Source organism: Cavia porcellus, unplaced genomic scaffold (genome assembly GCF_034190915.1).
Source record: "Cavia porcellus strain 051 isolate PalLab524CR breed Dunkin Hartley unplaced genomic scaffold, mCavPor4.1 scaffold_14, whole genome shotgun sequence".
Taxonomy (NCBI): Eukaryota; Metazoa; Chordata; class Mammalia; order Rodentia; family Caviidae; genus Cavia; species Cavia porcellus.
Window position 1 is genome coordinate 36,466,068 of NW_026947497.1, and position 13,862 is coordinate 36,479,929.

At 44.9% G+C, this 13,862-nt stretch overlaps 1 protein-coding gene across 1 annotated transcript; it reads right to left on the reverse strand.

Annotated features, from left to right (window-relative positions):
• Positions 1-10,051: 10,051 nt before the first annotated feature.
• On the reverse strand, positions 10,052-13,579 carry Pou4f2 (POU class 4 homeobox 2). The gene is made up of 2 exons (XM_003476839.2): positions 13,023-13,579; positions 10,052-12,583 (listed from the first exon to the last, which is right to left on the reverse strand). The coding sequence occupies exons 1-2, from the start codon at positions 13,305-13,307 to the stop codon at positions 11,642-11,644; spliced, it is 1,227 nt and encodes a 408-aa protein (XP_003476887.1). The 5' UTR covers positions 13,308-13,579; the 3' UTR covers positions 10,052-11,641.
• Between the last annotated feature and the right edge of the window lie 283 nt (positions 13,580-13,862).

Below are 13,862 nucleotides of genomic sequence, written 5' to 3' on the forward strand. Positions count from 1 at the left end.
GTGTTTAGGTAGTAAATAGGACATCTTCTACAGTAGATGTTGGTTTGTTCTTCCAGCAAACACATAAAAGTGCCCATGGCACCTCCAATTGACAAACCAGTTCACAAAACAAGAGCATCCAGACTTATTTTCCTTTAACACACACCTTACAGCCACCAAGACCCAAGACCCACTTTGGGTCTTTGTCTGGGACCCAAATCTACATCCCATGTTCCCCAACCACCTGACTCTACATTACCCTCAAAACAGAGACAACTTTACTGGGATCCAAGCCTTCCTTATGGCTTCTTACAATCTCCTCACTGTAAAATTGCTTGAGACCTTATTCTCAGCTTGGCTCACAATGCACATTCTGCAAGAATGTGCTAGTAAAGAGAGACAAAAGGAGGAGGAGGAAGATGGAGATGAAGATGTACTGGTGAGAAGGAAAAAGAGGGTGGAAATGAAAGTGAGAGCAGGAGTTCAGGTAAGAAAAGTTGAACGAGACTAATACTCAATTCACAGTGGAAGAGATGGAAGAGGCAGGTTAAGGGCAGAAGAAAGTAACCAGAATTGAGATGTGTTAGTTCATGTACTTACTCCGAACATGAATGTAATCGTTATGTACTACAAACATGTATTAATTTTAAAAAATTTTAAACATGGAAAAGGTATTGTGGCTTTTTAATTTTTAAACTTATGCTCACTTTTTTTTTTTTTTTGGCCTGATGTTGTCTCATACACTAACATTGTAAGAGTTGAGTCTCAAGTCATCAGAGTATACAAAAGAGTTTGAGGTTTGATTCTTAACATTTAGCCCCTCCCAACTTATTCTACTTCCGGTGGCTAACAGAAAGCTGGGAGATTGCTTTACCTATATCCAGATCCCACTTTATTATGTCTACTGTTCATCAGCTGGGGAAAGTGCTATGTGAAAAACAGAGATTTTTTTGGGGGGGGTGGGGGGTGGGGGGAGCTGCATCAAGAGCTTACATGTGTGAACTTGCAAAACTTGAAAAACAAGCCAACCTGGGTAGTAGTGGCTTGTTTATTATGAATTACAAACAAAAAAGCCAGGTTTGCTGCTGCAGGAAAGCCAAATATTACTGCATCTCATTCTTCTTTTTCTGTCTTCTAAAGGCAAGATACTTATGGAGTTGGGTGGAATCATTTTTACAAGCAACTCATAAACTGTACTGAAGTTGATAGAGAAATCCTGCCTTGATAAGTGAGCTGTTTCTACCAGTGACACCAGCTTCTAAAATTTCCTCATCCATTTGAGAGATGAGACTAGAGGAGAAAGGGGGGCGGGGACAAATGGAAGGGTGAGGGATTGAGCATTAAAGACTTTGCCTAGGCTGATTAAATCATTTTATCTTGCAGTAACTGATACCTAATATCCACGAGTTAAATGGTGTAGAGTGAGAGTGCATCTTGCCATCATTACTCACTTATGAAGTAGTTTCAAATTGGGGTCCAATAAATACAATTGTGTTTGGTTTGTATTAAATATGTCTGCTCTCCCTTTCCACCCCTTACCTTAATCATACAATCCTGAAAAGGACACATGGAAAATATCTGGACATTTTTTTCTACACATGTGCTTAGGATTCTGTAGCAATGGGATCAAATAAAAAAGGCAGACTCACACTTCCCTTTGTCTGGCAGCCAACTCCTTTATGTTTTCCATTGGTTATCATCTACTCTGTGGATCCCACAAAAAAAAACTTACTTTTGCAAAAATACAACTTAGAGTTCTATTAATAACAAAATGAGTAAAAAACCATAAAACCAAAAAACCAAAGTCTCACCTGACTTTGAAAGGAAATGAGGCTGAACTTCTCAGAATGTGAAGCAGTTTGCAAATCAAGAGAACTTGATTGCTTCTTCTTCCTCTTCCCCCTCCCTCATGGAGTACATAGATCTCCACCCCAGAAACACTGGGATTGTCTTGACAGCAAATGGACACACACCACCAAGACTAATTACCAGTGATTCAGATGTTTCAGCCTCTCTCCTCAGAACTGGGACTGGTATGGCTACTGCACAAAGTCCTATCTTATTAGAGCTCCCTTTCCCATCTGCACACTTACAGTACAAGATCTCAGCTAAGGAGATGGCACATGTGGCCATCTTTCCCATTTCCTGCCCCTAAAGAAAGATGCATATTCTCTTCCTATTAACCACCCATCCCTCCTGTACACACTCCCTCTTTTTCTTTTCACCTCTGAAACTCAAAGTGAATGCTAGAGAAAAATAAAATGCATTGCAGAAAAGGAAAGCAGCATAAGAAAAGAATCAGTGAAATAATTTCAGAAATGGAAGATCAGACCCCTCTGATAATACTGTAATTAAAGACTCTGAGGGCCGGAAATGAAGAAGTAATATAAGAAAAGCAAGTGGCTGATTCTTACCTAACCCATTATACCATTTCTTGGAAGTTAGAGACTCAAATTAAGGGTATGGACTCCAGGTCCCAGGGGGCCTGATGGATCTCCCTGCTCCCTGATAGATTCCCCTGATGGAATCAGACCTGCTAGCACTTCCTTCTCCCAGACCTCAAAGGTTGATGGTACAAGAAGAAAACAGTTACCTTCATTTGGGCTTCCTGTAAAGAAAATCTCACCTCAGAACAGAAATGAAAAGTTACCCAGTTCAGTTATTATTCACTGGAATCTCAAAGTTGGTAGCAAAATGGGACTTACAACTGGTTAGCCAAGCCACCGTTGTTGGGAGCCACCAGGAAGCCTGGGACAGCCCAGAAATTAAAGCTGGAACCATGACTCTCAAGAGAACATTTGATCACATTCTGGCCCCTCATTCCTGCTGAGTCCAGCTGGAACTCCTGTCTTCCCTGGGAGGCACAGATGTCTATCACCTATGGAGTCAGGAGTGCTGCCACCAAAAGACTCCCTGTTAATCTAAATAAAAGGCAAGTGAACAAGAAGGACACCCATAGCAAACAAAAAGCAAAGCCTACTAGCTGAACTTAAAAAAAAAAAAAAAAACTCAAGTTCATTCTCTGGAAAAACAGGGATCTTGGTTAGACTAAGAGAATAAGGTTTGAACTGAGTTTAAAGTTTCCCCAAGCATGCTGCCAGAGGTGTATGGTAATGAGTGTGGCTCTCGTGCTCTCTCTCTCTCTCTCTCTCTCTCTCTCTCTCTCTCTCTCTCTCTGTGTGTGTGTGTGTGTGTGTGTGTGTGTGTGTGTGTGTGTGTGTTATAGATGAACAGTTTAGAGAAAAATAGCAGAATTAAAGTACAAGATTTTAGGAGCTTACATCCCTGTGTGTGTATGGCTTCAGGCCAAGCCCACAAAGGATCTGGGACCCCTCTTCCTACATGTAAAATGTGCTTCCTCTGTGCTGCAACATGATAACATGCTGATTCTGAGAGCACCTTTACAAACCAGACTTTTTTTTTAAGCCAAGGGCCAGTCTTCACCAAAGGAGACACAGGCTAAGTCCACCTGCAGTGCAATGAGTAAGAGCTCTCTGGCTTATAATTAGGAAAGCCAGAAACCAAGGATAGAGCAGGAAAATGTCTATTTTACAAAAGGATAAGATCTTAGTGAAAAATTTTACTCTTAACATTTTAGCTTGAATCACTGTTGAAATTTAAGCATAGGTGACTGTCTTAGCAAAAGGACTTCTCCACTTCTTTTGCCTCTCCACCTGACCAAGAATTCCTCTAACCAAGATCTAGCCTACTTCTGGGGGTCAGAGAGCTTCCACAGTTGAACCAAAATGCACAGAAATGCATGCCACCTTTTAGCAGATTTATGGCTGCAACTAGAAGAATAAGATTGTCAGGTGAGCCTGGGGACCGCAGGGTAATCCAGACTTTCCAAGAATACAAATAGTGGCCTGAAAAAATCATGCAGAGGGTGTTGAGCTAGGCCTTCTAATCACCTTCAGACACATCAGTAACTTGTCATTGTTTTTAATCAAGCCTCCTTAAACAGGATGACTTTGACATCTTCCAACAATTTCATTAGCCAGTTAGATTTTTACAAAGAATATTAGATACGTAGTTCTTGTTTTCTTTTCTCCACCAGATTACACAGGGAGACCTGGAAGCTACAAGACCATCATCTCATCCTCATTCTTGGGGGTGAAGGGGAGCCTAAAAGAGTCAATTGGTAATTAATTAATTAAAAAAATAAAGCCACTCACCAATATACCCAAGATTTGTGTATGCTCCTAGGGTCCATAAACTGCAAAAGTTAAGAGGTAGAGGAAAGAAGAAGTATGATATTTATTTTTTAAAAATTAGAACACATTTTAAGAACAGTGATGCAGATCCTATGGGAGAAGAGGGGGGCCACTGGCTTCTGTTGGCTACAGCGAAGTCCGGGGTGGGGGAGGGTGTCCGCTTTCCGCCGCGTGACAGCTGGAGTAATGGTTGCAGACCCAGCGAGGGGGTGGGAGCCCGAGAGGCTGGGCAGGGGTGGGGGGCGCAGTAATTACTAGCCAGACTCACCGCCTCCCTACTTTAGAGCGTACCCGCGATTTTTGCGAGTCCAGCTGCGCGCCGGGCTTGCTGCTGGGCCTCGGGGCATCCTGAAGCCTGAATGGGGGTTGGGGTGCGTGCTAGAGGACTTGAAACCCAGGTTCCTAACAGGCTTCTGAACTAAAATCTCCCCCTAGGCCCCATGCACGCAGGTGTGTAGAGCAAAGGAAGGCTGAGTAGAGTCCACTGCGAGCCCGCAGATCCCAACTATCAGGCCAGCCTCTGGGACTTGACAAAAGGAGAGGATGAGGCAGTGAATGTGGGGTAGCAGCGCGGAAAAATGCGCGTCTCCAGGTCTGCAACCTTGCCTCACGGGGGTGAGAGACAGAGAGACCAGCCCTCCACCTCCTCCCACCACTTCCTCTCCCGGGCCTCGAAAGTGCCAACCCCGAGACCATGCCCGAGCTCCCTGGGGCCCTGCAACCCTGAAGTTAAGTGTACACCGAGGGATCCACTCTGAAGGGGGCGGTGAGGCAGGGAGAGGGGCAGAGGCTGGTTCTGCACCTCCTCCCGCCTCCCTCCTCCCGCAGGCTGGAAGCCTCACGTAGCCTGGGATTTTTTCAGAATAATTGATGGGTCCAGTTCTCCTGAGCTTTCCCGGTGAGAGCGCGGCGGACCGCGCTAGAATTTAAATAGACGTGATTAGTAAAATGCAAGGGGCCGAGGAGCCTGGGCCTCTCTTTCTGGCGGGTTCCTGGCTGCGCGCCTCGCGGGGGACCTGCTCCCCCAGGCTCTGGGGGCCGCGCGGAGCCCGAAGAACCCCTCTGCGCCCCACCCCCAATCCTTTGGACTCTACTCCTCCCCTCCTCCCACCCCATCTCTCGCCAGCCGGCACCTGGAACCCCAGGGGAGGAGAGGGGAATCCAGGCTGGCCAAGGAAGCCGAGGCCAGCGGTACCCGCAGCAGGCCGAAGGATGGGTGGAGACAAGGACCTGGGTGCCTCGCCAAGTAGGCGTAAAGCCTTAGCCTCTGCAGGCCAGCAAAGCTCTGGGGAAATGGCTGTGCCTGCGCCTGTTTCTCCTGCACACTGCTCCTTTCTCCACCTCGGTCCTCGCAAGCAGACTTCTCTCCAGGCTGCCCGGCCTGAGCAGCCCACCGCGGATCTCAGGGCGCTCCTTCACTTACCCGAGCTCCGAGAGGGTCCCCTTCGCGCAGAAGTGACCTAGGATGGGGAAAGCCTTCGCCTTCGTTCTCTCCCACATCCCTATCTCATCGATTTGTTCCTGAAAGGGGGGCCGTGCATTCTTATAACATCTACAGCCAATTAATATTGCATTAACTCTATTTAAAAAAAAAACACAAAAGCACCAGAATACTGCACCCTATCAAAGCCATCTATTATTCACGGATATGTAATTGGAGACCTAAGATATGTGTGTTACGGGGGCAAGGGAAGAAAACAGAGTCCTGACAATATTTCAGAAAGCAAGGGGATCCGAGGGTATCTAATATTTAATTTCAAGTCTGTGGTTTTCTAATTCCAGATTAAAAGCAGTCACGTCTTTGAAGCCAGACAGTTGGTATAAATGTACAGTTAAAATATTCTATTCCGTGGTCCCTAGACAGAGCTCTCTACTCGTCCCAGGCTTCATTAAATTTTTATTATCATCCCAGACTAGTGCAGGGAATGAGCGGAAAGACTGTCCATCTAATTGCAATTGATAAAAAAAGAGAGAGAGAGAGCTCTTAGACACCCCCCCCCGCCGCCGTTGTGATACATTAACAGCAGTTTTCTTGGTATGGGCGAGCCTTTCCACTCCTGTGATACACACAATCACATTATCACACACATACGTTTTCTACTTTCCAACAAGCACCAGGCTTCGCCCCCTTCTCTACCCTTTGGAAGGCCTGGGGGCTCAGTGAGTGTAGACAGAAGGCAGGAGAGACTGGCTTCAGAAAGTGAAAAAGAATCATATATGTATATATATATGATCAGTTTTTGAAGCATCTGGCAAAAGATCAACAAGAGACATTTGCACTAAGCTAGATCTTTCTGTGGCAAGATGAAAGCATATTGTTACCCAAACAAAACAAACAGATTATTAGTCTAGGTTGCACTTTTTGACAGCCTTTCCACTGCACAGGATGAAAGCAAAGGGCAAGATTTTCATTTTATTTCTCTTTCTGACTGCTCCCCCCTCCCCATCGGGGTGAGAAAGCGAGAGGGCTCAAAACGTTTGTTCTTCTTCACCCCACTTCCCGCGCTACTAATCTGACTGTCACACCAGTCGGCCACTGATTCGTGGGCATGTGTGCTCAGGGACCCGATCTCAACAAGGGTGCTTTAATTTTTTTTTTGAAACTGGTGTAAATAAAGCTTTTCATCTCCAGGCATTGAAAGTACAGAATAAAACCTCCAGTTTGCTTTCTGAGCAGCTTCCTATTATCACATTGCCACTTAATTTTATTTCTATTCTCTCCAAGTTAAATAGAAAGACTGGCTCACAGGGGAACTGCCATGTGCCTACAGACTGGGGATGTCAAGCAGAGAGACTCACTGTGCAAAGTTAATTTCAATTCCCGCCGAGGATTTCACATTCTGGCTGGCTCTGACCCACAGTAATTAGCTGAGATAACTAATGATTACTTACTTATTCCTCGTAATTATCTGGATTTAATAATTCGCTGTGTAATTTATTAATTCTCTCATAATAGACTTTCAGTACTGGGAATGGCTTCTTTAAGGGGGCAAAGGAGGGGGAATTTAGCAATATTTTCCTGATGGCCATAAATCTGTTGCCTGACAAATGTGGACTTCAGGAACATCTGGAAACCTTTGTCTTCCTTTTTGTCCCATGAGAATACCAATCCAACTTTTGCCTTCTCTTGAGCCTCTCCCTCCAAGGCCACCTGCAAATGTAAATTTAGGTTCTGAGTTCTAATGTGAATCATCTACTTAGAAATCAACAAATTTCTGATTTTATGATCATGACCTTCTTAGAAAATGTGTCATTCAGCTTCTTAATAATATGCTTTATAAAATCAATTGCATTTTTTAGTATCTTTTCCACTCTTGCCTCTAGACCTTACCCAATGGATCAAAATTAAATGATTTATTAGAAGTTTGAACTGAAGTATTTTACCCTCCAAATTCTAGTTCTCTTGGCAAGTAGAGCTCAAGGGATTTGCCCTTAGTAGAAACACTTGGTTACATATTTTTATTTAGTTTTAAAGCACATTTTATAGAGAAAGGAAATATTGAAAGTATTTAAATAGCTTTTTCATACTGTTATTATTTTTCCCCAAGCAAGATGTCAATGAAACTTACTATGATGAAGAATGGACCAACAGAGTATATAGCAGATATCCAAAAGAAATTGCATTCCTTCTGGATAATATAATATTTTTGTCTAAAGGATACCTAGATACCAACCAGAGATTGTTCTTTTAGTAACATACTCCATTTCTATTTGGATTCAAATGATTTATCCATTTGAGAATTTTGAAACTCAACAGCAAATAAGTACTTCCAAAAAATTATACATAGTTCATTCTATTCTTACCTCTCATCTTTTTCTTTAAGATCGACTCTCTTCTTTCCAACTCTCTTTGGTTTTGTTTGTTTTTAAACTTTCACTTCTAAAGTGTTTCAAATATTTTTCTTTCTAAAAATCTACTTTTCCCATAAATGATATATTTAAGCAAGCTCTGGGATAGGAAACATTTCAGTCCTGTAGCAAGAAGTTTTTGTTTTGTTTTGTTTTTTGCCCTTTTACTAACAGAATATAGTGAGCTTAAAATGTGATACATTTTTTTTTAAAACCCAGGAACCTGGAGACAAAAAACAAAACAGTAAATTAGGGGGAAATACAGGTTTCAGTCTCAACCACTGAGGTTCATAGACAGTTCCTGTTACATAACTTCTTCAGAAAAGTTATGGCCATGCAATTATGCATGCAAGTTATGTGCTTCAAAATTTACCAAAAAGAATTATTTTATTTTGTTCAGCATATTTCTCAACTTGTACCAGTTTTACAAGATTTATGTCCTCCCTTGAAGATGACATATTTGGAGAGATAAGACAATAACACAACTTGTCTGCCTTCTCCCAACTTATTTCTCTTTCTCTTAATGTGTGTAATCTTCAATCAAATGCACATGCTCCTTCAACAGAAATCCACATATGGGAAGGGGTAGATATTACTTATTGAGTCATTTTTGTCTTAAATCAGCAAATCTCATCTGCTACACATTCAAGTCATTTATTTTTCTCCACTCTGAATAAAACAAATAATCATAAAGTTCTCTGGGCTAATAAGAACTATTGGATAAGGTCTGTCATGTGGTAACTGACCATGGTGCTGAAACTTATCCTCTTTACACTGAGATTGGAAGCTGGCAGTTTGAAAAGACTCTCAGGAAAACTGAAGTAAGAACAAGCAGGGAAATGGCCAAATGACTTTCAGCTTCCAAAGTGGATATAAAATGAAGTTATCAATGTATTCCTATACCTTAACTCACAACTCTGTCTTTTCAAATCATGTTTCTATTTTTTCTTATGCATCTATGCAATGTATTTCACTATTTCTAAATGGAATCTTGGATATTATTCTTTGGGTGTCTACATTATTTCAGTCATAGGGCAAAAAAATCCCAATGCCCATTCACCATCCAACTTTCACAGCTATTTTTGTTGCAACTGAAAAGTATAATGAGTTTCTAACACTATTTTATTCCAAATTAAACCACTATAATAATTTCCAATGAGTTCTGGGCTATTTTCTAATCTCCTTCTAAGATAATAAGCATCCCAGGACAATTTCATATCACAATTCAAGTTATCAGAATTACCTCTGGAAGATGGCCTTTACTTCCTCTTATTTGATGCAGAGATTAGTATACTGTTTGCATACTAATTAATACCATGACTAATTGAAAACATAAATAACTGAATAGAGCCTTACTGGAAAGATAAACTTTCATCCAGGTACTTTCTACAGTGACTTGGATCTTTACAGGAGTATGACTGAACTGAGAACTATAGTGGGCTAGCCCCTGGTCCTCAATCTCAGTGCTCTCAACCAGGCCTTGAGGACTTGCCCTACCCAGTCTCCTGGTGCTTCTAAAAAGTGAGGTAAGGTCCCTTTTTCTTTTACCCAAGAGATAGTAGGAAGTGGGTATAATTTCTTCCATTCAATATCTGTTTACAAAGATTCTGCTTGTAGAATCATTGCAAGTCTGCAAAAGAGACTCCAAGGGAGATATTTGGAGCCAAATATAACAATTTCATCTGAGTATGAGAGCAAAGCAAACTATGATATGAGATCTCTATATTAAGAGGCTATAATAAATCCTTCTTTTTATACTCTTTCTGGGAAACATCCCTTACTAAGTCTAAACCAAGCTTTGATAAAACCGCACCCATAAATTACCAAAATGTGCTTTTACCTTTAAAAATCCATCATCCAAATAATTCCCACATAAATGATTAGAACAGCATCACATTTTAAAAGTCATTTAATATTAATAGCATATTTTAATGAAAAACAGCATATATTGCCAATAAAACATTAAAATCATCTCTTCAATGAAAGACAGTCAAACAACACCAAAAATAACTTAATACATTACCATAGTAAATAAACCATCTATTAACAAAAACAAGAAACCAGGTCATATACAGAACTCAAGACTTTGGAGAGCCTCAAATGGAACAACAATACAGCAAAATTCGTAAGAATATAACTATATGTGCATCATTTTGAATGAAATATTTACAATAGACAAGGTACCACTCATCATGTACCTATTTTTTGTTTCAAAAAAATTCTACCAAACAATGTGAATTTACAAGCAGTGCACTGTCTTTCTTAAAGTTCATTTTCATGTTTCTACAAACAAACCTCCAAAAGGAAAAACTGAAGGATTTCTACAAATGTTTAAATGTAGCCCATACAGCAATTGAAAACTGGAAGATTGAAATACCTTGGTGAAATCTCAGAATCTAAAAGGACAAACACCAGGTGGGAAATGCACCTAAAGCTAAAAAATGATGCATCAGTCAGGTTTCCTTTTTGCTTCTTCTCTTGGAGATGTGTGTCTGTGTTTGTGTCCATGTGTACGTCCATGTGTGGGTGTGTAAGGGTGAGTGCCAGAGCATGTGTGTGGTGAGGACAATGTGGGGATCCCCATTAAATATGTAACGAAGTAAACAATACTTCAGACAGTGAATCAGGTCTACACAATTAAGACATCCATTACTGAGTGTCAACTCACAAATCAGGACACTACCAATAAAAACAAAGGAAAACTCTTCATTCAAAGTGAGAATATACAAATGGGCCAAACAGAACACAGTGTAAAGAGAAAACTGTAAGTATTCAATAAATTCATCAAAGAAATAATTTGAACGTCACTAGCTATACGTTTCCCCCCGGTTTTTTTATTCCTTTAGACCAAGGAAGTTTTTATTAATTAGAATGTGCACAAAATTAAGTTGCTAGAGAGGTAAATTAATAATTTACAGAGGGTTGTTCGGCAATAATCTAGTGATAGCTTTCAAGATCAGTGAACACGGCAGGCGCAACTCCTTTCTTTAGCATTAACACTTCGGAGAAGGAAAAAAGAGGGTAAGAACCACAATAAAAATATATATATATAATATACAGTGTAAATGCAGAAAATCTGCCATCTTCTTTTTAAATTGAAAATACTTTAGAGATGTCTCTGTCCCATTAAGCATCAAATCTAATTTAAAGTTTCAGTCTTGAATCAATTTCTATTTTTGAAAAATAGCTGCAAAGTGTACTTTTAAACTCGAACAAGGGTGATGTCTGTAAGAATAAAAACAAATCTTACTTGCTCATTCTTGCGGACTTTTAAAGGGCTGTCTCCTGCTTTCCTGCCCCAGCCAACTCCACACTTCCTAGGAAGAAGCCGAGGCGCGGTTAAAAGGGTTAACTTAGCTACAACGTGACAGATCCCACGTTTTGTTTTTCTTTACTTTGAGAACCCGGTTCACATTTGCACTGCCCTGGACTCAGTCACTTGCTGGTTCGCTTGCGCTTCAATTCTCGCGGGGTCGGATTCACATTTACCGGAATTGTTTCTGGTCGCCAAAAGTGGAAAGAAAAAGAGGCAAAAGAGACGGGGAGGAGAGGAGAGGAGGGGGCGAGGGGAGGCTGTCCCTGGAGAGGCCAAGGGTCTCCTAAATGCCGGCGGAATATTTCATTCTTTTCTGTTTCTGCCTCTGGTTGCAGAACCAGACGCGCACCACGTTTTTCTTAAGATCCAGCTTCTCCGCGATGGCGGCGATCTTCTCGGAGGAGGGCCGCGGCTGGATGGCGAAGTAGGCTTCCAGCGAGCGCTTCTCCGGGGCGGCGATGGACGTGCGCTTGCGCTTCTTCTCGGCGCCGTTGAAAAGCTCTGGCTTGGTGAGCTTCTCGCGGTGGGACTTCTCGGCCTCCTCGAGCCAGGCCTGCAGGATGGGTTTGAGAGCGATCATGTTGTTGTGCGACAGCGTGAGAGACTCGAACCTACAGATGGTGCTCTGGCTCAGGGAACCCACGCCGGGGATCTTGAGGTTGGCCAGCGCGGAACCCACGTCTGCCTGGGTCACCCCCAGCTTGATGCGTCGCTGCTTGAAGCGTTCGGCAAACGCTTCCAGGTCCCGCGGATCGGCGTCCACGTCGCTCATGCAACCCATGTGTGAGGGCAGCCCGTGCGCGTGGGCCATGCTGAGTGCGGCTTGGTGCATGGGGTTCATGGTGGCCATGTGTGGCGCGTGAGCGGGCGTGGACACCACCGCGCCGTCGGGGCCGGCCATGGCGCCCAGGGCCAGCCCGGGGCTCAGGTGCTCCAGCAGCTCGCCCTCGAGTGCCTGGTGCGGCTGGTGGTGGTGGTGGTGGTGATGGTGGTGGTGGTGGTGCGTGCTGGCCAGCGCGGATGGGTGCGAGATGGGTACAGACGAGGAAGAGGCGGCCGAAGTGCACGGGATGGTGTTCATGGTGTGGTAAGTGGCGTCCGGCTTGAAGGGGCTGTGGTGGGGCGGGTGGTGGTGGTGGCTCTTGCTCTGGGAGACGATGTCCACGGCGGCCAGAGCCTCGGCGCGGGCCAGCAGACTCTCATCCAGCCCGCCGAATATATTGCTCTGCAATTGCAAGTAGAAGGCACACATTACGCTCAGCAGGGAATTGTGCACGCTCTCTCTGGAAGCCCCGGCCCAGCTCCACACCTTCACCGCGCCTACAACATTCCCAGAACGTTAAAATAATAATAACGGTAATAATCCTGAAAACGGGAGGTGAGGAGCAGAAAGAGATACGCCACAGAGAGAAGTCGAGAGTGCAGGAGGAGGAGAAAAGTGAGCCTACAGACACAACACAACACAACATGCGCGCACAGGCAACATCCCAGGTCATAAAAATTAATATGAAAGGCAAGACCCGCTGAATACTTAACAGAGAGAGAGGGGGGAAATTGGTTGGAGGTGTGGGGTGATTTGCTGTGCAGACATGAAAAAAACATCAAGCAGATAAAGGGGGCTGTCAAAATGTGCCTTTAAGCGGTGATTATGCAGAAATACGCACCGGTGGGGTTGGAAGACAAGCTCTCCGCATCGCCTCCGAGCCCCCGCCGCCTCCGCCGCTGCTGCCACTGCTACTGGAGCTGCTGCTCCGGCCTCCGCCTCCACCGCCTCCGCCGCCACCGCTGCCAGCGTTGCCGGAGCTGCTCGGGGAGCTGGCAGAAGGCGCCGCGGGCGCCGAGGAGCCCGGCGAAGCGCTGTGCAGCGCCGAGTATTTGGGCTCCACGTGCAGGCTGCCGCCGTGTGGCATGCTGAACGCCTGCTTGCTGTTCAGCGACATCATCATCATCTTCCCGCCCGCCGGGGCGCTCGGGGGCAGCGAGCTCTCCGGCCCCAGCAGCGGGGACCCTCCCGAGAAGCGCTCGGCCAGAACCCGAGTAGGGAAGGGCAACGCAAAGTTGTGCTCACCCACCGCCACCTCCAGGCTCGAGCTCTTAGAGCGGGTGACGTGCTCAGCTCCTCTGCTGCCTCTGCAGTCCGAGCCGGTGCCGGGCTCCGGGTGGCGCTAGCTACAGACCTCCGCGCCCAAAACTGCCCCGGCTCCTCGAGGCCTCAGAGTTATACAGCCCTCTCCCAGCGCCTGCCCCCGCGCCCCCTCCCGCCCGCCCGCCCCCGCGCCTCCGCCCTCCCTGCCAGGAAGCACTGGCTCCTGCTGGGTTTCTCGCGCACGCCCCTTCTCCCTCCGTGCTCCCCCCACTCCAGTTCTCCTGCACCCGCCTCCCGCTCCCCCACCGCACCCACTGCCCTCCCTGCCCCACAGGCGCTCTGATGTCGCCACCCCTTCGTGGCGCCCCGCGGCTCCTACTGCCACGGGCACCTCTGCTCAACCGCACCCAACGGGCCA